This window comes from Coccinella septempunctata, chromosome 1, assembly GCF_907165205.1.
Source record: "Coccinella septempunctata chromosome 1, icCocSept1.1, whole genome shotgun sequence".
In the NCBI taxonomy this organism is placed as follows: Eukaryota; Metazoa; Arthropoda; class Insecta; order Coleoptera; family Coccinellidae; genus Coccinella; species Coccinella septempunctata.
Genome location: NC_058189.1, coordinates 49639288 through 49662371, shown reverse-complemented (window position 1 = coordinate 49662371; position 23084 = coordinate 49639288). Strand labels below are relative to the sequence as shown.

The following is a 23084-nucleotide window of genomic DNA, read 5'->3' as shown; positions in this document are numbered from 1 at the left end:
ATTTATTTCTATGTATTTTGTTTACAAATAACACGTAAATGTGTCCAATTTATTTGAATTGAATAATTCTTTAAATTGATATATTGAGTAATTCCTTCAAATTGATATCTTGAAGACGTATTCCATAATAAAATACAAATCCTCATATTCCAATTGAAGTTCCTGATTTGGCACAAATGCGAGTAAGACGTTACATCTTTCCTAAATCAATTCAGGATGCAGCTATCACATCATTTTTGATGATTATCATACCTTTTATATATTACTTCGAAATTTTCATAGTGTTGCCACATTTTTACGAATTATGGGGTCCAGAATTCATTTTTCATTTATGCACAGGAACTTTTATACTTTGGAATCTGTGTTCCAACTTAATGGCAATCATTTTATGTGACTCAAGTATCAAAGGTATTATATTACCTTCGGACTCTAGTGATGATTGGAAATTTTGTGCAGTTTGTGAAAGCATCACACCTCCAAGATCTTGGCATTGTGAAGTATGCAATGTTTGTATTCTGAAGCGTGATCATCATTGCAAATTTACGAGCTGTTGCATTGGGCATTTCAATCATCGATATTTTTACGTATTTGTACTATATATGTTTATAGCAACTTTGTACGCCTCCATTTATAATTTTTATTTCATATATGATGTAGTGCATTTTGATACATTGGGTTCATTGTTGAAGGTCATATTTCCAATAGCAGCCCTTTTCGTATTTTTTACCTATAAGGAATTATATCTGGCTGCTGCATTATTGACTGTATTTGGAGCAATGTTCACAGGTGTTCTTTTGATTTTTCATAGTAAATTGATATTGAGAAATAAGACTACACATGAAAAATATTATTCTAAATACAATCGTGGCAAATTTGAAAATATGAAAGATGTTTTTGGTGAAAAATGGTATTTGGTATGGTTATCTCCTTTAATTGAAAGCAAACTTCCACAGAATGGTGTTTATTGGATCACCAAAGAAACGCAGAAGAATAAATAATTTCAGGTATTAATTCCATGTGAAATTTTTTTTTATTCCTACAGTATTTTAATTTTTTTTTAATTAATGAAAGTAATTATATCCATCAAAAATGATTCCTTACCGCACATAATGAGTATTGTTAAAATAATAATTTCTTATGAACTTCTAGTTATATTATTGTAAGAAATTATTTCCATAAGATTTTTTATTCATAAAGACAGTTTAATGACGAGCTCACCTATCACCTGATTAATTTATCTGTTTTGGAAGACGTATGTTATTCAAATGATTTGTGCATTAAAACGTATCGTTGTATTATATTAATTGAATTAAATTAATCAAATATCACTGTTATCTCTACAAATATAGCGGCCAAAATAGTATCTACATTATTCTTGAGCATTATCTGTTGAGAATCAGATGAAGATGAACCTTTTTATTAAATAAAATTAATCAATTTACCAGAGATTATAAAGAATCTATAATCTTTGCAATTTACATTTTGACCAAGTTACTCAATGCTGTATGGAAACAAGGATTCAATTTTTAATTAAAATAATTTATTTCAAAATGTCTCAAATTCTGATTCTGAAAGGGAAACAGAGTTATCTAGAACATATTCAATCTCTTATACTAAAATGAAATCTGAGAAGTTGGTGTTAATTGTTGAATTAGTTTTTAATATTCAAGCAGGAATAATTCAAATTTCAATGAAGCAAATACTAAATCTCATGATATAATGATGTACATAAATTTTGTATACAAAAGTAAAGAATTCGTTATACAGCTTTTCCAAACAATTTAAGTGAACGCATCGGAATAAAAGTAATAAAAGATCTACGCCAAGAATTGTGAACGTGCTTGTCAAGTTGTAACTTCGAAAAAAGCTGTTAATTTCAGGAAATGTTAATTCAGGATCGACAATGACTATCTAAACTGTAAAGTTCGCGTGTGATATAATGTGTTTAGTAAGCATAATTTTGATTCAAGAGATAGCCTTGTGTATGGAGATTCTTTGCATGCTGGCGTAGGTAAATTTGTTTCTGATAATGTGATACAAATCGATGGCGGGTTCCTCAAAAATCTATTTTCGTAAACGTCTATGCCAAAGATCAGATCAGCAATTAAACATGAAGACGCGAGCGATACAAGACCGTTGATTGAAGTATTCCTCAGTCTACGACAAGACAACAAAACAGGATCAAATTACTCAAATTCTAGAACATGAACATATAAAACAAAAAAGGTACAAACAAATATTGGCCGAATGTAATTGAATCAATTTTCGGTGAAAAAATTACTAAATTACACTTATAAAATCACTGAATGATGATTCAGTCTGACTGTAGATCACTAAAATATGAAATAAATAACATAATTAAGTATAATATAATAATAAAGTAATCTAGTCAACATATCATGGGTGAATAATGAATGAGCAAGTTTCAAGAACATTTTGCCAAGCAACTCTTACAATTTTTATAGGTAATAAATATTTCTTTGTGGCAAATCATCATGGCACAGGAACATCGTTGTTCATAATAAGGTAACATGAAATAAATATTTCATAATGTTTCTTTAAAGCATCACATTTGTTTTTGTGGGGAATTTTTTATGATATAACCATCTCTGTATATTTTAATATTGAATATAAAATTTTTCATAGATCAACAAAAAAATTAGTTCAAGTTTAATGTTAAATAATTGTTAATTTATCCAATTAATTGAAAATTGCACTTATTATTATTGTTTTATAATTCCGAGGAAGAATCAAATGGGATTTGTGTCAATTCAAAAAACGGCCTCCTCCTGTCCATTGCTTCTACTTGATGGCGATCTCATCTGGAGAACTTGAATTAAACTAGCTTTTTCGTGCTCCAAGGCGGAAATTCTTTCACTTTTCTTGCTCACCTCCTGCAGAAAACAGAAATAACTTTTCTACCTACTTAGTTTTATTATTTTATTATAATATATTCAGCAATAATGAGTGTAACCACTGGCATTCAGGGCCATTCAGGGGTTATAAATTAACTGAAATAATGGTAAATTCATTTGAAACCAATAGAGAAATCTGCTTTGGTGTAAAAGTGGCGTGTCTAAAGGATATGTTCTAGTGCAAAATATAACAAAAAATGTGTACAGGATTTTAAATTTTATTGTTCATATTGAGAAGCGTGAGAATTATTAGAATTTGCAACTTTGATATTGTTTACAAAATGCTTCGAAAAATCTAATATTATTATTGTTTGTTGTATATGACCGAGAGTCACATCAGGTACCTTACCAAATTTTTTATCTTACCTCAGTCAGCAAACGATTTTGTTGCTTGAGTCTATCTGTGATGTCGCCATGAGCTAAAGGGTAGTGATTAACTGCTAAATTGATATGAAGAGGCAACCCTCCCCTTTCCCAGCTTTCTGTCAGAGTTGAAAGATGCCTGTTGACTTCAAGCACCCTAGCTCTTTGTAATTCTAAACGCTCCTGTTGGGATTCTGACCATGGCTCCTGTTGACGAATTAAAGTATTATTTTTTTATGTTAAAATGGGTTAATGGGTTGTGGGTTAATGGGAGTTAAAATGGGAGAAAAACACAAAATGGCCAATGTTCTTGGAGAGGTGTTTTCTTTCAATTTTAAAGTTGGAATCCATTTAAAATTTTCCGCGCTCAAATATATTAATTTCGAGAAGAATTTGAAGTCCTTTCATCCTTCATCGGTTTACGCAGAAGACCAGCGGAAGTTGCTTCAACTGTTGTCAGGGCAACATACAGGGTGAGCCATCCATAACTTTTCACCCCGAATTTTGAGCTTTGGGATGGAATAACAACAAAAAAACGCTCAGACAGGTCAAATTTTTTTGAAAGAGGGAGAAATAAGGATAAGGAATGAGTTTGATCACTACCCCTCTAGCCGCAACCCCTAACAGCTCCCATTTTTGAATAGGGAAAAGGTTTCCAACACCTTGTTGGAAAGGCAATTCAATTTCCTGCATGAGTGTTTTTTTTTTCATCGCTTTATTATTATACAGAGTGACTCAGTATTCCATCAATAACTTTCACACGCCGAATTTGGATCTTTAAGATGGAAAAAACGCTCGGACGGGTCAAAAAATGAATTTGATATCACTACCCCTCTAGCCGCTACCCTAACAGCAATTAATTCAATTTGAACGAAAGCGAACGATTTACGACCTATTATCTCTATTCAAAAATAATTGCTCTAAGTGGTAGCGGCTAGAGGGGTATATAGTGATATCGAATTCATTTTTTGACCCATCCGTGTGTTTTTTCCGTCTCAAATAAGATCCAAGTTCGGCGTGTGAAAGTTATTGATGAATACTGAGTCACTCTGTATAATAATAAAGCGATGAAAAAAATACACTCATGCAGGAATTGAATTGCCTTTCCAACAAGGTGCTGCTCGACCCCTTTTCCCTATTCAAAAATGAGAGCTGTTAGGGGTTGCGGCTAGAGGGGTAGTGATATCAAACTCATTTTTTGACCCGTCCGAGTGTTTTTTCATCTCGAAGATCCAAATTGGGTGTTTGAAAGTTATTGATGGAATACTGAGTCACTCTGTATAATAATAAAGCGATGAAAAAAAAAAAATACACTCATGCAGGAAATTGTATTGCTTTTCCAACAAGGTCGTGCTCGACCACTTTTCCCTATTCAAAAATGAGAGCTGTTAGGGGTTGCGGCTAGAGGGGTAGTGATATCAAACTCATTTAAACACCCTTATTTGTCCCCCTTTCAACAAAATTTGACCTGTCTGAGCGCTTTTTCGTTATTCCATCCCAAAACGCAAAATTCGGGGTGGAAAGTTATGGATGGCCCAGCCTGTGTATTGAAAATGGCAGTTTCTCAATTTTGGTTCATAAGTCAAAATCTAGAAATGATAAGCCGATTCTGTTTTCAGATTTGGATCAGTCAAGAAAATAAAAATTAATGGCAATTCATATTAGGATATTATGCTCGTATAATTCTCACTATCTTAGATTTTTCGTGCATTGTTTCACGCCGATTAGTTCTACCCCTGATAGAAAAAGGCTTTCCTTAGAAAATAGCAGTGTGAAAAAAAAAAATTAATCGGTCTTAGTTTTTCACATTTCAATATTGAAAGTTGTCACTATTAGTTTGATACCAGCATTTGTTTCACTAAGGCCCGGTACTTTCACCTTCGAATAAATTTTATTCAACCAATAATGACGTACCGACATTCGATGTATGACAAATAAACTCTTCTAATTAAGTTTCAATGACAGATTTATTCGATGAATAACACTATCTGAAAGTGAAAAGACTGCATTTTTACTAATCTTACCAATAAGACTTAATAATTGCGAATAAATTTATTTATTCGCACGTGAAAGTACCGGGCCTAAGAGTAAGACAATGTTTCGAATAATTAGAAACAATATAAGCAACAGTATAAAAATTTCACCCAAATAAGAAATGCACCCTCATTATATCAGCAGTTATATCCACGCTGATATCTAACTGTATGGAGTAATACAAAATTTGCAGTGCTGAACTCATCTCGATTTAAAATATTTAACTGACGATTAAAGTTGAGTTATTCACTTATAGAATGGGGAGGGAAGTTATGATGAAACAGAAGGGAGTGCTATTCATAATACGCAACTTTGCGAATCAATCCGGGAGCAGAATATGATTCAATCGAAATCACTTCTAAGCGAGAACAAAACACATATTTACAAGATGCCTTCTACAACCTCTAAGTTCTCTACTTGTTGTTACGTTCAATGAAGCCTAACAACGATTTTGTAATAATCGTTGCATTCCTATCGGTTTTGATTACAATGGAGAGAATAGTCACGCTTACTGAGAAATGGTGTCAGCAGTCAACGGTTTGACTCAATTCTTAAAACTAGCATACGTTAAAAAAGGAGCTCATGAGCGTTGATAAAACGTTTAACTACTTAATTTCGATGAAAAAATGTCTATCAAAATTTAACATTAATATTATTGCCGTAATATATCAAGGGAGAGAATGCATAATATTTCCAAGTCATCTGCATATTTTCGAAATTAAACTGGAGATAATCATTGATAGCGGCACGGGTTCATACCTCATAACCTTTTCGTGGTCAATTTCGAAGAAGTTTTATTGTTTTAGATATTAGATTCAACCTAGAAAGTTCAATCAAAGCCAGAGCCATTTGAAGTTTTGCAGTTAATTTCTTAGTGATCAAAAATTTTCATCAGGATTTATAGACTTAGAGGTGAAATCGATTTTCGGATTAAGTAGCATGAAGAAATAAAATCGATAATCATACATAAAGATTTCATAATTCAATCGATATTTCGAATGAGGAAAATTTTTGGTTTTTATTTTATATGTTATACACTTACATTGATCTATACAGGATGTCCCGGGAAGAATGCGACAAACGTATACCATGAATTAATGTCATCAGGCAATCAGGCTGGACTCGTTTCAAGAGGTTTTAATAGCCTGAGTGGAATATACAGGGTGATGTTCACCTTATGAGTGAAATTTCACAGTTGAATAACTCTTGAACTAATCTACCGAAAGATTTCAAATTTTGAGGTTTTTTTGAATTATTGATCTTGGATTATTCCGAGCCCATACGTGAAAATTAAAATTATTTGTTTCCTCAATTTGAAGAGAATTTCGAGGAAGTCAGTCGCAAAGGGTGACGAATCTGCAAAATTCGAAATAATTCTACCGATAAGTTCAAGATTTATTGAACTATGAAGTTTCGCTCATAAAGGAATGTTTATTGATCACCCTGTGATCCAAGCAGAGATTTAAAATTTTTATTTTAAATTAATTCTTTGTTGTTACGAAAATGAAAAAAAATCATAATATCCACGTACAGGTGATCCAATATACACGAAATTAGAAAAAGGCTAAAATTTTCCCAGTACGGATCTGATTTATTCGATTTCAGAAATATTGGAGAAAGTCGATAATAAAGGATGAAAAATTTGAAATCATTTGGTCGATTTGTTCGAGAGTTATTGAACTGTGAAATTTCACTCATAAGATGAACATCACCCTGTATATCCCAAGCAAAGGCACTCAGGCCAATAAAACCTCTTGATAGGAGTCCAGCCTAATGGCATTAATTCATGATTTCCGTATATCTCGTATTCTTCCCGGGGCACTCTGTATATTACACGTGCAGTTAAAAAAAATATGAAATTCTTCATACTGAATCAATTTTAACATCGTAACGATCTATGATATTGAAATTTTGCAATAACCACATTTCATGATGTGTCAAGGGGTTCATCAAATACAGGATCTGTATAAACGATTGCAACTAGTAACATTTGGAAATGTTAACGAAATATCTATTGCCTTTTCAATGTTAACAACGAAAACTAGAGAAAAAATATTTTCGGATAAGGAATCACGTCGTCCATTAGGTATTGCCGCATCTTGAATTAACACCCTGTATTATAAACTTGTTTGGAATCCATAATTGTAAATTGTAATCGTGAAAATAGATATATTTGCCTGACATTTTGAGAATTACTAGTCTTGTTCCTCATTTGAACGGAACGGAATGGAAATATTCTCGGAAATATTACAATAGTGTGCTACTTCAAACAATGGTGACAGCAATTTAAACTGTCCTACACTCGTAGAATGCACCTTTATGGTTCAGCTGGAACCGATAAAAATGTTAACGATCATCTAGTTGAATGTTTGACTTTTGCTCAACAATCTCAACGTGAATATGCTCCACATGGGAGTCATAGGACCAACTTCATTTTTCTTTGTAAGCTATACACCATGCGATATATTTGAGACATTTCATTTCATTCAATCCAAATGGAGTGCAGAGGTTCTTCTAGGTACCCAAATTACGCAATTTTTCATGTTTAATTGAGGGTTCAGTGACTTTATACCCCCATATTGAAAAAGTCAGTGTAATTGAGGGGTTTATCATGCACCCTTTATGAGGAATGGAGGGAAGTTAAATTTGGCACCCCTAACTTTTTGTGTCAGAAATGGATAGACCTATTGATTTGGTCATTGATGGGCTTTTGATCAGCCTTTTTTTTATTATAGCGATGAAATGGTTAAACTTACTGAATTCGAGTTTTTACACTTTTATGTATTAGGAGACCAGTGAAGTAGGTACACTTTTGGAGGAATTCCTAGTTTTTTCTTCCTAACTTACGAAAGGGATACCGTCATACATTTGAATTCTGGATATTATTTGAGGGTACCAAGACACGTTATTTACTGTATATGCTACTTCGATCCTTTGGATTCACTAGACACTAAGGGTAGTTTCAAATGGTGATATATACATTTTTCACCATACTATATGTTATTATATTCTTCAGAAAGTTGGATTGAAATAATATTCTTCGAAGCTGTTGTTGGCAAAAAATCGAACAAAGAATACTCTTGATGTAATATGTAATGATGTATCGTTTGAAAATTAACCATTTTCGAGTTATTCAGGCTTGAAAAAAAAACAGATCTATCTTTAAACTTACCTAAATTACTTGAAAATGATTGATAATTGGTTGATATTTCAAGAAAAAGCTCGAGATATTATTTCAATAGGTATTATCTAAAACAGTGTTTTTCAACAACCCCCTAGACCTAGAGGATCGCGAAGATTCTGTAGGGAGAAAATTTCAGTTTCAGGACGGTCACTCACTTGTTTTTTGAAAAAAACCAAAATACGTAAAAATGAGAAAAAAAAATTGTTTCAAATTTCAGATATGTTTCAAGGACTGACAGCTGACAGTAGCAAAATACAACACTTTCTCATTCGCGGTCTTCGATAAAGATATTTTATAAACTCAATAAATGATATCGATTGAAATACAATTTGGGAGGACTCTGAATCTCCTGAAACTCTTTAGGGTTTTCACTCCCTATCTCAGAAACAAAATCAATTAAAAAATTTAAATAATTGATTTGCTCCCGCGTAAATTCCACGGTAAATTCTTGCACTATTTTATCAGTAGTAAATAGAAATAGAAATAGAAAAATTTGTTGCCTGACAATGAACGAAAAAAAAGATTTTCAAGAATTAATCTGATGAAGGAGTCTGACATAGACTCCGAAAGGTTACGAAGTTATCATTTTGAAGTTCCATTTTTTGTTCATTGAGGGGCAACAATTTTTCTATCTGATTTGCTCCTGACCAATTAATTTAAGGATTTAAGCAGGAGCTAATCATTTATTTAAATTTTTTAATTAATTTTATTTCAGAGACTGAGAGTGAAAAAACCCTAAAGAGTTTCAGAAGATATGAAATAAAAAAAAGCGAAGGGTCGGGGGTTCCGGAAGATTTTTTCTTACTATGGGGGTCGTGTCATGAAAAAGGTTGAAAAACATCGATCTTAAAGAACTAATAACAAAAAACATATGGGATTTTATGAGTTCAAAAAACATATGTTCACTCCTTGAAAACTACTCTTAGTGGATCCTAAGAACCTAAATCTTAAGTAAATGAAGTGTCTAGTTATCTTCAACATCCAGTAACACCTAGCATTTTGAAGGCGGGATGCTTACCTATGCTATCCCTTCGTAAATTATATATAAATCATTGTTAAGACCATTTTAAGGGTGTAATAAACGGTTTCGTACATTATTTCATAGGACAAAAACCTGAAATTATTGCTCGAAATTTCCAATTCACCTTATAGGATGCTATATCGACATAATTAAAATGTACTCACCACATGACCCATCCTTCCCAAATATTTCATTTTTTCTTGAAGGGCAGCAATCTGTTTCAGGTACCATTCCCTGGCTTTCTCCACAGCTTGCAATCCTTGCATCAAAACATCCTTCTCCTGCTCTGTCTGTTTAATCCTCTTTAGCATGTTGTAATCAATCCCGTTTTGCAAAGTATGCCTCCTTGGTTCTCTTCTTCGTACATTTGCCTTTTTTTGGTACATACCGGTTTGAATATCTGAAGGTATTGCCGCCTTACCATCTCCCATACTCCTGCTTGGTCTCAAAAGACCTGTGTATTGCATTTGCTGCTTATTCTTGTTCTCATCGTTCATCATGAGTCCAATTTGCCAATTTTGAAGAGCGTTTCGAATTTCTGCTCTGTCAATGTTTGTTGTGGTATTCCTTTCGATGCCAATGGCTGTTCTTGGGGGTTTCGGAGGTCCGTAGAGGGTGGGCTTGTTGATTACAGGAAGAGGTTTTTCGTAATTATTGAGATTGTTGTGGATGTCTACAGATTCTGATTGGAGATTCGCGTTTTCTTTAGGTAGGAGTAGTGGCATGCTTAGGGTTCTTTGCTGGGATATCACATTGTTAGGTCTTATGGTGGCCGTGTTGGTCCACTGCGGTTTCGGCGTAGGCTCGATGTCCAGCAGAGGTGCTGAGGGCGGTCTGCTATTGGACTGAACACTCACTGGGTCGTTCGTTCTTTTCACATTGTGATCGTTGCGATTTTCCACTTGATTTCTCAATAGGCAAATTTTCAAGCCGGCGCAAAACCTCTCGAACGTCAAGAGGCCGTTTGGCGGCGTGACCTTTCTCAAACTTTCGATTACTCCTTTGGGCAGTCCCTTGGATCCGTCGTCTTGCCATCTGTTTTCGATGTCCGAAAAGTTGACGTAGCCCGTTCTCTTGTCGTCCATAATGTCGAAGAGGGTTCTCATTGCCGAGACGAATTGTTTCGGCAGTCCATCAAGGGTGGATGGTGAGGTCATCGTGTGTCACTGTTTACACTTTATTTAGAACATCGTAATCTATGAGCACAAAAGGAGGAGAAGACCGTTTCATTTGAGATCGTTCGGGCACTGACTCGGTCTAAACCGCCGCGTGCGGGCGAGTGGATTCGAATGGTCAATGGTAGGGGACCCATGGATGTGGTCCTGCGGCAGGATTTATCTCGAGATAAATCTTTTGATTCTTTCGACCCAAGCAACTTGAATAGTTTGGCATTGGGAATTGAACTGTGTTGTTCTGAACAAAAAACTTTCGGAAATATGATTTTTCATCGATTTTTAACCCTCGATAAAAGCTGTAATCTGGCATGGTTATGTACCTATACAGGGTGTTTTCTAATTGAGTGTAAATATTTATGGGGGTGATTTTTGGGCCCATTTTAAGAAAAAAACTTTATATGAACATATGTTCTAAACGTCTTACCTTTTGAGATACAGGGTGGTAAAATTTTCAAAAATAAATCATTTATTATCAATATTTACAATACCACTTCAAATATTTCAATGAAATTTGTCATACATGTATACTATGATTCAAGAGGCATTTTTTAATGTATCACTTTTTTCTTAATTTCCACCAGTGGCGTTCGTTGGTAATTTGATCTACTATTTTGGCAGACAATGATGGTACGCCACAGATTTTTCCTGAAATAAAAATTATTCTCGAAATTCCCAATCATTTCTTATCAAAGTTGATCACTTGACTTTTTTCAATCCGATTCACGGTTTCCGCTTAAAAAACTAAAAACCGTTTCTCTAGCATGATCATGAAAATATCCTTAATACATACATATGACAATATCACCATGCAGAGACATACGTAGATTCTATTTTTTTTTTGGTGACCCCCGTGAGTCGGACTAAAAAAATTCAAAAGATCAAATTTGCTCATAGTTCAATACAGTCAGTGGCGTGCCACTGACTGTCTAAATCATACCACCCTGTATCTCAAAAGGTAAGACGTTTTAGGACATATGTTCATATAAAGTTTTCTTCTTAAAATGGGCCCAAAAATCACCCCCATAAATATTGACATTCAATTAGGAAACACCCTGTATCTAACTATCGAAAGGTAGGTATTCGATTTTCATACTAAATTTCTTTGGATTTTTTGAAAAAGTTTGTAGGACAAACGGCGTATGAAAGAATTGTTATTGTACCATCCTTCATTCCTTCTAGCTCTCTTCTAGCTTTGACCATATGGCAAGGTTGAAAGTAGAGGAATAAAAAGTAGAATGTTTCACCGTGGAAAAACACTATTTGCAGTAAAAGTTCCTAATGAACATAAGTGAATTTTTTTTGCGATTGTGATTTGTATCAAATTCCAAATAATCAGTTTTTTTACAATTTTTATTTTGAATCATGGATTTATATTGTACTTCCTGAACTTCTTTGTTAACTGATATAATAATGAAATTATTTTTTTTAAGAAGTAGTTAATTTTAACCTATTACTTCAACGAGCAGTAAAGGATGAAGTAGTTTCATTGCGAGAAAAATTTCCATTAAAAAATTTTTTTTGTAGATCATGGAAAAACAATTCCATCAGAGTTTTGATTTCAATTTATTTTTTTCTCATGACAACGCAAATCTGACTCGATAAATTCATGGTGTAATTCCAATATATACAGATTAGGCCATTGAAAACGAAATAGCGGCTTTCTGTAGGTCGACGGCAGAACCGATTTATACAGGGTGAGTAAAAAATGTGTACCTAGCTTTCTGAGGGTGATAGTACATTGAAAAATAAGTATAGTTTGATAAATGAACTTATGGCCCAAAATGCATATTAAGGGGGATATATCCTTCCAAATTTCAGTTTTTGTAGTCACATGATGTCAGCAGATTCATTCATCGCGAGATAATTTATGTTCTTATGGTTTATCAACGTCACAAGGCACAGGGAGATTATGTCATCGACGAAATTAAGAACAGAATTGTTCTTGGCATGCTAAAATATCGTTATTGATGTATTTCGCGATGAATGAATCTGCTGACATCATATCTCGAAAACGATTCAATTTTTTGTATTTGGATAAGAGTAATTTTCTTCGCTCCATCGAATGCTTCAGTTTTTTCACCAAACAGATACAACGACAGAAGTTGCCTCAAAAAATTATGACTCACCCTCTAAAAACATCCTCATAATAATATCAGAAAAAAAAAATTTCAATCTGGTGGCATTCACCGTTTAGAAATTATTAGGAGAATTTTTTAAATTTTATCAACTTTGGAAGGATATATCTCCCTTAATATGCATTTTGGGCTATGAGTTTATTTATCAAACTATACTTATTTTTCAATGAACTATCACGCCCTGCATAAAAACACTCGGGTACGTCAATTTTTGACAACTTCAGAGATCAAATTCAAAACCGTATCGCAACCCCAACTCCTATATTTTGAATAGGGAAGATGGGATGGTACTTCATTTGAAAGGCCTTTCTATTCTGAGTTCAGGGTATTCAATTCTTTTTCATTCAATCCATTCCTTCCTGAGATATTCAAATTCAAATTTGTTAGGTACAGAAATGGTCAATTCGTTAAACATGCTGTGTGAATCAACCAATTTTCACTTATTTATTGTATGGAATCGATGATAATCGTCAACTGTCTTACACTACACATAAAAATATTACTGTTTGTTTCTTTTATTAACAATTAAGGCAGAAATAATTCCTTCAGTTTTTAAAAATGTCCAGAGCGGGAACCGTACTGCAGATTCATCATCGAAATTGGTGAAAAAATGAGTGAAAATTCGATTAATTTAAACAGCCTGCTTGGAGGGAAAACCGAGATTGAATAAATGTGAATATTTCGAAAACGAATGGATTGAATGAAAAAAAAAATGCTGAACTCAGAATAGAAAAGCCTTTCAGATGAGGTATCACTTACCCCATATTGTCTATTCAAAATATAGAGGTTTGGATTTTGAATTTGAAATTAATATATTTCTAGTTCTTTCGGAAGAATCGTCTTTGTTCAAGTAAATTATTTAGGTGAAAAGAAAAAATTATATTTTCAGTTGTTGTTGGGATAATAGCAGCGATAAATCTGTCAGTCTGTACTCTTCTTTATTACGAGATCTTTTCATCTCCAGGTAACGTTGATTGAGCACAGGTATGTTGTCTTGTGGGCAGTGGGTATATGATAGAAAGAGAGACTGCCTAACTGTACCATTCTGATCTCCGTCACAAGTGGCGGCAAAAGGATTTTTGAATTCTGAAATTTGAATTGCAGTCTAACCGTTCATACGTTCGTTGAAGGAAATAATTCGAGAATCGGTGGAGTGAAAATCAAATTACGGATCGTGGGTTTGGAGAGGGAAATGAAAATTTCACGTATTTTATGCCAGTACCTATGCAAAAGCAATGCAAGATAAGGGCCATCTGACTAGGGCTCATTCACGTATCAGTCAAACTACCTGTTTCGCTTTAGGGTTTAATGGAGATATTGTCGTTTTAAGAAAAAAAAGTTATATGGACTAACTATGTTTTTTGTGGCTAGAAATTATGGAGAATTCGATTCAAAATAAACAAATGCTTTTTATTCATTAAAAAAATAGGTAGATACGTTTATCATTTTTTCGTTAGATAAGAATCATCGTCATACACATAAATATATGGGTGTCTTTCAACCAATCCTATATCTTTTTCTAGCTGTTTCAAGTCTTCTTCCATTTTGGTTTTTCGTATTTTTTTTGGAATTGTGTCTGTGAGAATAGGCAATCCTTGATATTGTTTTTGCAATTCTTCCCAGTTTTGTTTCAAGCCCTGAAAATTAAATGATTGTTTGTCTTTGACTATAACACCGTAAAATGCGTTTACCCTTACCTCAAGCAATTGCTCTCTATTTTCTCTCGTGATATATCGGCACTTCGGTTGTTCAACACCTTCTGTATCTCTTTTCATTAGGTGTTCTTTATGCTGATTCTCGATGTAGTTCTGCAAATATGGTGGTGTCTTCCCGTAATATTTAGAGTAAATGTAAACCGGATCCACTTCCCTGATCAAAGGTCTCGAATCGCCTCTGTTATTAAAGGCTACTTTTTTCTCAGGTTCCTTCGCTTTCAGTTCTAACACTTTCTTGATATTTGTAGATACATAATTGTGATTGTTACGTTCTTCCTCTTTCTTTCTCATCTCTTCGTTAAATTTTTTGATCTGAGAATCGACAAGGCTTGGTGAGAAATAGGAAATTGGCAGTGCTAATAAAAACCTCAACGTTATACAAGTTCGAGTAAAAAAAAAATTGAATTTGATACAGGTATATACAGGGTGTTCCTAAATTGGAGGTACAAACGAATAGGGGAGATTCCTTACGTGATTTGAAAAAGTCCCATAAACATGGGATCGCAAATGTTTCGTTTTCGAGATACAGGCTGTTGAAGTTTGAATTTGTTTGGTATCAAAACAAGTTGTGAAAACACATTCATATATAATTCGTATGATTTGATGTGTCAAAACTAACAATGAATTTATACCACAGCTTATTAACTGAATTCTTATGACAATTTGAGAAAATCGTTCGAAATTTTTTTCTCAAAAATGGTTGCAGATACGACAAAACTATATGAAACCATAAAGTTTAGTATAACAACAAAGCATCTTTTTACATTTAACAGTGACTAACTAAAAAAAAGTTCTGAAGGAAAACCGGGGACAGTGTATCACCCTGTAGATTTGCTATCGAAATTGGCAAGTCACATGGTAAGAACTGTCATTTATAATATTTATGCCAAATTTCAGTTGACTATCTTGTAGTTGGGGAGCCGAAGAGGGAAATTTGGGATTTACTAGAGCGTGACAGAAATATGAGGGGACATACCTTGGACCCTGTAGAGTACCTCTACAATTAGACCTGTATATAGGGGGAATTGTCTAGGACAGCCTGTCAGAATAGTAAAAAAAAACGATCATTGAACATACTCGAGCGTGTCAAATTAAGATACATGTGGTTAATTACATGTTGAAAAGTATATATTCTCTTAATCTGACAAATTAAGCGTGTCGAAAATGTGTGGGAGGGCGCCAAAGATGCAAAAAAAACGTCACCTGTACATTCTCGAGCGCGGTGGCGTTTTTTCTTATTTTGAAGCTAATGATTCAAAAGAATAACGGAAAAAATATAATCTGACCGAAACAATAAGAAATGGCCATAAAGGTCACAAAAATCAGTTTTTTTTAAGTATTTCCTTCCCTGGGCTTCAAATCTTCTTCGCATTCATTATAGAAATTGTAGAGCATAACATTTCCTACAAATTTTGTCCCAAGCAATTTTTTCTACGTTCAAACGTTTTTGAGATATATGGCGATTAATGCGAGGTGTTTAGCGATACATGCTAAAGCGAAAATTCACTCGTTGGAAAATAGTACATTCTAAGGTTCAGTCACAGACAACACTAAAATTTTCGAGACTAATTTCGAAATTGTCAACATAGAAATACTCTGTCATTTTGACAATTGTAGATTAGACTGGGATTCTACATTGACCTTGCCCTTTCGCATGTGTGGCTAAGCTTCTCGCCCTTATCGCCCTCCAACTCGAGGGTAGTAGTATATGTAAAATTTCTTCAGATAAAATTTGTGTAGAATTTTATTATCTACAATTTTCATAATGAATAAAAAAACGATTAGAGGTACAGGGAGGGAAATATTCGAAAAAAAGGGATTTTTATCATCTTCAAAGTGTCAGATTAAGAAAACCCCCCTGATTATTGTCAGATTAATGGGTCAACACGTCTACAACATCCAGATTAACCATCTGTATGAAAATCTGACACGCTCGAGTATGTACAAGTAACGATTTTTTTTTACATTTTCAAAGGACCGCTGTGACCTTGCGTCACGTCCAAATTGTCAGTCCCTTGAAAAGTAGCTTCCTTTGGGTCCAATTAACATATCCTCCAAAAATCTGACACGCTGGTAAAATTTGTTTTTTTAACATTTTCAACTCTTCCGTACGGCCAGTCCCACCACTCAAACTGTCAGATAAGCATGAATTCATTATCAGAGAAACGTAGAGCATATACAGTATCTTAACCTGACACGCTCGAGTTTCAACAATTCTTGTAATTTGAAAGGCTTTTTGATTTAATAAAATTCATTGTTCGATTGTTCTTCTCGAGTATTTTGTTTAATAACATTAAATTGTTCTTGTGGGGATTTTATCTTTATGAAATAAAAAAAAATCTCAAAAAATTTCTGCATTTCAAAAATTGTTCACAAAATGACGCTCCAGATTTTGCACATGCCTTCGAAAACGATATTTCGGAATCTGGAGCTTTTAACTTGCTCGTATTTATATTCTGGTAATCGGTTATACACAGGTTCAACGATACAGGAATTGATATAATAGGAATACAATGAACTTATTAATATCTAATTAGGTGTAGTAAGAACAAAAAGACCGAACTAATTCAGTAGTATAAGATACACGAAAAAATTCTGATATAGTTATGCTAAGCTTATTTCGAAGGAATATGAAAATTGGGAATAGAGAATCTTATAATCGCCGACTTTAGCAACAATTTTTAGATTATATGTTGTGAATTATTAGAGGATATGATTTGAAAATATATCCGAGTAAAATATGCATCGTTTTCATACTCACTTCTCCCCTGGTGGGATAGACTTTTTCCTTCTTCTGAAATTCTATCTTTATATCATCGTATGGTCGACATCTAGAATGCGGTTGTTTTCCCGTCCCTTTCCTCAAAAAATCCTTGGGATTAGGTAAGCATTCCTCAGGTTTTCCCATACTTTTATGGGATTCTTTGCATACGGTTGTGTAGACATTTGGCTTCCTGACATAATCAGCGTATTTAGAACGGTACCTTGGCGATTTTTTCACTAGTGGTACAGGTTTTGTGGTAATGCTATAAATATTCTCGTCGTGATTTTTCAAATAAATTACCGACATTTCGTCTGGACAGTGAAAATTTTCTCATCGAAATAACTTTGACGGCATCAGTTGCTGTCAAAGGGTAAAATATTGATCTAGAATACTGTTAGTTACGGAATGATGTTTGATCGATATGTTTGTATCTTCAACCTATACCTACATACAGGGTGTTTCTGAATTGATGCGAAAGATTTCAATGGGTGATTATTTAGCAAAAATTAAGGGGGGTCTATCATATAACTTTTTGTTCAACAAACTTTTCCCTCCAAATTACAACCCTTTAAAATAAGGTGAAAAAATTGTTTTTATTCAATCCACTTTGGAAGAATTTCGAAGAATGAAATTTTAGGAGAATAAAACTATTACTTTATTTTCAATCTATGATAACCTCTCTGTGAATTTATGGAAAATAGTCTGAGCAGTATTTTACTATATTTTTATGTGATCAAATCAACAACTTCATGATAAAAAGTCAGGGCACAAAAAGTTGCACATTGAGTCTGTCTATTTAAATCAATTTTTTAAATTGATTGGCACCTTACTTTCGTCTTTTTTTTAGAAACTAATAATGCCATCAACTGCATTCCTCTATCTTCTTTTGTTTTCGAGTTATAGGCCAAAATTTTAATTTGGGCGATTTCAACTTTGGTCATTATCTCTGTTTCTGTTTGTGCTAGGATGTTGAAATAAAAACATTATTGGGACACTTTTTTTATAGCAATCCAGTGGCGTACTATGATTTTTTCGAGCAGGTTTATTTGCTGAGCTATAACATGAAATTGTTTTTTTATATGAAAACAGTAGTTTAAAATGACTTACCGTTTCAGAAATATATCATACATCCCTCAGTCTTTCTAAGTCATTTTAAACTACTGTTTCCATAAGAAAAAACACATCTTTATGTTATAGCTCAGCAAATATAACTGTTGGAAAAAATCATAATGTGCCACTGGATTGCTACCAAAGAATATATCTATAATGTTTTCATTTCAACATCCTAGCACAAACAGAAACGGAGATAATGACCAAAGTTGAAATCACCCAAATTTCAATTTTGGCCTATAACTAGAAACCAAAAGGAGATCTAGGAATGCATGGCATTATTAGTTTCTCGAAAAAAGACGATCGTAATGTGCCATGCATTTTCCTCTATCTCGTAGGGTTAAAAAGTTGTAGTTCAGGTATCACCAATTTTGCCCACCCTATACAAACTTATAGTGTCCTATACAAAAAATATAGGTATTCATATGATATTGTGATTTTTTTATTGAAATTTACTTGTGAAAGGAGCCGTTTTTTATCGTTTCACACTTTACTTAGCTCTCATTTAATTTTGTTTTTATGTAGAAACTATTAATTTCATTCGATATTCTTTTATTTTGTCAATTCTTATTTCATTTTATTCGCTGTATATTCTTACCTACAGACCTGTAGCGGTTGTTTTCTATAAATGATATTGAAATGAAATGAAAATTTTTAATTTTTTCATGAAAATGTGGAAAGACGTGCACGAAATGTATGAAAATATCCTTAAAACGATATTTTATTGCCGTTTCAATGAGAGATATATATATAGGAGTATGAAGATAGGGAAGTAAAATCCAAAAACCAATTGTGTAACTTGTCTAACTCTGTGGAGTTTTCAATTTTATTTATTTTATACGCTTTCGTTTCAGATCGAATTCTTCGAGTTAGTTTTTAGTTACAAGATCATTGATAATTTTGCTATGATATTCTCATAGAAAGAATGTGGATTTAATCCTGATTTTTTTGGAATGAAACATTTTTCAGTTGTCAAAAAAAAATTAATATTTGAATCGAACTCTGCATCCAACACATGAAACAGTTTATTTGAGGATAATTAATTTTCAGTAGTTCAATCTATGGAATTTTTTAATTGGGAAGTAATATTGATTTCTTGTAACTTCTTCGATATTATCCGTCAGAAAATTATGTCCAAATCTCCAGATATCCAATTTTCTACGTTCGGCATCAAATTCCATCATTTCACGGGAGCTTCTTCCTAGTGGTCTTAGACGATACCCATTCCGCTTACCATGGGAATTTCCATTTTTTGAATATTTGATAGTTTTTTTTCTGGTATTCATGGTTTGCCCCTGAATTTTATTGTCTAAAACAATGCTTCCTTTTGATACTGAAATTTACCTGCAAAAAACTCCGATTTGACAAACAAATATTGACATTTTTAATAGGATATTTGATTGGCGGAGTTCTCGTAGAAGATAGTCAATTTGAATTCAGGACAAAGTATAGAAATGAAAAACAAGAAGCAAAACTTTGAGCGAACATCAAAACGAAAGTGGAAATCATCGAGGAATTTCTTCTTCTTTTACTATGTCCACGGCCATTCATACAAATTTCCACATCAGCCGAATGAGCCTGCTGCTAAGCAGATCTTGGTAATTCCAATACTCAATCGGATTTTATATATAAATTTTTATAGAGAACTTTGTCAGATCAGGACTTTTAAACCCAATTAGCACGATAATCAGAAATTTTGATTTCTTGTTGATTCTCATCTACTGACCAATAATTTTGACTATTTCTGAAATCCCTTCGATAAACTTGGAAGTTTAAAAAATAGGTGAAATTTGGTAGGTATAGATAATCCATATCGTTCATGGATTCAATTGAATTTTTACGAAAAAAATTATATACCTATTTATTTCCAAAACTAATGGAGCTGCATTCGAGGATCTCGCAACATATATGTTAAATAGGCAATATTTGATCATTTTCAGTAACTTCACCTAGTAGGTGTACGAAGCATAAAATATAAATAGAATAAAAACAGATGAGAAAAGGATCTATGTTGCATCATATTAATATGTTGCTTCTGTTTTATATCCTTTGTAAAATTCAGGTGCACATTCACATTGGGTATAATTTATTTTGATTAAATTATTTGGGGTACTGTTCATAAGAATAATGTTTTTTTTTTCGAATATCTTTCTCACGAAAACGATTAATCATATGAGATTTTTTATTTCAACCCCAAATAATTTTCAGAACGCGTAAATAAAAATAAAAACTCGTCAACAACTCCTAGTGCCATATGTATTTTCGAGGGTTGGGTGATTTCGAAAAAAATTTATATGAATTAGATACGAATTCCAATTTTCATCGAGGAAGCTTTGCATTTATTTGTAGACACTGTATATGCGGAAATCAAGTTTTCTATAGAGTCTAGTCCAAAATTGTTCTCTATTTCTATCGAACATAATAGCAAAATAGTTTAACGTGTAAATGAGAACTACAAATAGCAATTACTGCCAGATATTGGGCCTGTTCCGATATTGCTGTTAGTACTGGCCCGCAATCGAATAACAATAGAACTCGAACGACTGGGCCAATAGGCATCGTTTCTGAAATACTGACAGTACTGTTCAGCAATATCGGAACAGGCCCATTGACGATTCAGTTCAATTCTGATCCCTTATCGAAGATAATTCCTTTCATCAATCGAAAATATTTTCCCACTCGCCCATATTCTTTATCAGGGCAAATAGGATAGTGTCCTGATATTATCCTGATAATAATAAGCAATAATTTTCCCACGTAGCAAAAATGACATATGGCCAGATATAAGGGGTGCCTAAACTACTCAACTTCTAGATTTGGTTAAATGGAAAATGCTAGAGTCAACATCGATCTAGATAATGTTAATTGGACTATAAAAATCAGCTCAGGTTCCTTCTCATCTGTCAGTCATATAGAGTTCGTAACAGAAACCCTCTGATGTTTTATATTGTGGAATTTAAATTGAATGAACAAATAACACTTCACGATATGGCCAGATAAAAAATATTGAAAATGGATAAATCTGGAAATATTTCACGCAAAGATTATAGAATAAAAATCTACAAGAAAAAATTGAGACGGAGCAAGGCAAATGCCAGAGAAAGAAGCAGAATGCACGGGTTGAATGCTGCTTTGGATATTTTGAGAAGGTATGCTTCTTTTGTACTATCTAGCAGAAATCAGGCTTTGGTGTTTGGATTGTGTATCTATGCAGATGCATGTCCACCACGAACAAATAATAATGTATATCGGACCAAGTGGAAATTGTTGAATCATTCTCTATTCTGAATTTTCTTATTGGTAGAAAACTTTTGTTATGGCAAAACACGTGTAGTAGTTAAAAAATCTCCTAGTGAAAATTGTATATTTTAGTTACTTTGATTCAATGAATGTTGTTTCGTTGTAAATTGTTGACACTCTCGAATGAAATAAGATGCCTAGAAACATGTAAGCGGCTGTCCTCTCTGATGAGGAATTGTAGACAAAATACACTCATTCTTTTCTGTAATTTATGTCAGCAGACTTAAAAATGAATCAATAATACTTTAATTATTTCCGCGAAATGAGAATATCAAATTTAAGCTTTTCATTACTGAGATGGATTTTTATCCTTCAGTTTTTCTACATTAGTTTTAAACTTAAATTCAGCATATTTCTCTGAACATAATTGAAATTTATTCTTCAGCTCTTTTATACTCTACCTTCTGCCACAATATATTTTCTTGAGAGGCGTAAGTGAACTGTTTCTCAAGCGCCAGAAACAACTTTATTGGTTCAAAAACTAAATTTCTACAAATACACAACTGAAGTGTATTTATAAAGCTTTTCAATTAAATTGGATTGCATTATTGTTTTTCCTGACTTGTCCTACACATTAATTGTTTCAATGTCTTATAGGATCATTAAATTATTATAATTTTTTGTTTTTCCACTTAGTCTTCTTAGGATTGATTTTATGCTTGAGTTGAGCAAGAAATAATTTGATTCACCCAAGTTTTCTTTCAGTTGCATGCCCATTCAAGAAACCTACATAGACACCCCTCAGAAATTATCTAAAATAGAAACTCTACGCTTGGCTGCAAATTACATAAGTGCTTTGAGCGAAATGCTTCAAGAAAATCAGCCAATGGAATCAGAGAGATATATTCAAATTTTATCCAAGAATCTCAGTCAATCAACAGCGAATCTCATAGCCAACTCGGTGATAAAAAATTCGGTCACCAACATCTGGGAAGAAAGGACTAAAATGTACTGTACAAACAGTAAAATATTTAATTATCACAACAAAACTAACAACCAGTGGATTTCCTCTTACAATTCCTTCCATGATTATTGTTGGTCACCATACAGATTTGATGCTTTTTGGTTCTGCTCAGACGAGGACGGCACTAATTATAAGTGTTACGACAAAGATTTTGACTTTATTGGTGATAACTTTATCTACTCTCGATGTAACTGTTGACCATACATGAGAACTATATTTATGCCAAAATATATAGATACTTATACTTATACAATTAATTTTTTTGCGTAATGATTTCAATTTGAATGCTTTCATTTTTTCAATTATTTTTCGTAATCTTCATGTATGGTTGTGCTTGTGCTCACTAAAGCTGGATACGAACATATAACACTGCGCGAAAAAAATATCAGTCTATCATGGTCTTG

General features: G+C 33.3%; 4 protein-coding genes and 1 long non-coding RNA gene across 6 annotated transcripts; 2 read left to right on the top strand and 3 right to left on the bottom strand.

Annotated features, from left to right (window-relative positions):
* The first annotated feature begins 7 nt into the window (after positions 1-7).
* Positions 8-1132, top strand: LOC123312398 (probable palmitoyltransferase ZDHHC24). The gene has a single exon (XM_044896797.1). It carries the CDS (start codon positions 177-179, stop codon positions 996-998), a length of 822 nt encoding a protein of 273 aa, XP_044752732.1. The 5' UTR covers positions 8-176; the 3' UTR covers positions 999-1132.
* Positions 1133-2226: 1094 nt separating this feature from the next.
* LOC123319244 (neurogenic differentiation factor 2-like) lies at positions 2227-22959 on the top strand. 2 transcript variants are annotated; one of them, XM_044906121.1, is made up of 2 exons: positions 2227-2526; positions 22422-22959. In XM_044906121.1, the coding sequence occupies exons 1-2, from the start codon at positions 2411-2413 to the stop codon at positions 22876-22878; spliced, it is 573 nt and encodes a 190-aa protein (XP_044762056.1). In that variant the 5' UTR covers positions 2227-2410; the 3' UTR covers positions 22879-22959. The 2 variants fall into 2 exon arrangements, with proteins under 2 accessions (XP_044762056.1, XP_044762052.1); XM_044906117.1 differs by lacking the exon at positions 2227-2526 and adding an exon at positions 21340-21565.
* On the bottom strand, positions 2525-10767 carry LOC123319230 (suppressor APC domain-containing protein 2). The gene is made up of 3 exons (XM_044906101.1): positions 9682-10767; positions 3282-3485; positions 2525-2894 (listed from the first exon to the last, which is right to left on the bottom strand). The coding sequence occupies exons 1-3, from the start codon at positions 10672-10674 to the stop codon at positions 2772-2774; spliced, it is 1320 nt and encodes a 439-aa protein (XP_044762036.1). The 5' UTR covers positions 10675-10767; the 3' UTR covers positions 2525-2771.
* Positions 14217-17721, bottom strand: LOC123319237 (enkurin). The gene is made up of 3 exons (XM_044906108.1): positions 17304-17721; positions 14525-14854; positions 14217-14464 (listed from the first exon to the last, which is right to left on the bottom strand). The coding sequence occupies exons 1-3, from the start codon at positions 17610-17612 to the stop codon at positions 14270-14272; spliced, it is 834 nt and encodes a 277-aa protein (XP_044762043.1). The 5' UTR covers positions 17613-17721; the 3' UTR covers positions 14217-14269.
* On the bottom strand, positions 19418-22866 carry LOC123319257. The gene is made up of 2 exons (XR_006538458.1): positions 22732-22866; positions 19418-19760 (listed from the first exon to the last, which is right to left on the bottom strand). It is a non-coding gene; the product is annotated as an uncharacterized LOC123319257 (long non-coding RNA).
* Positions 22960-23084: the final 125 nt, after the last annotated feature.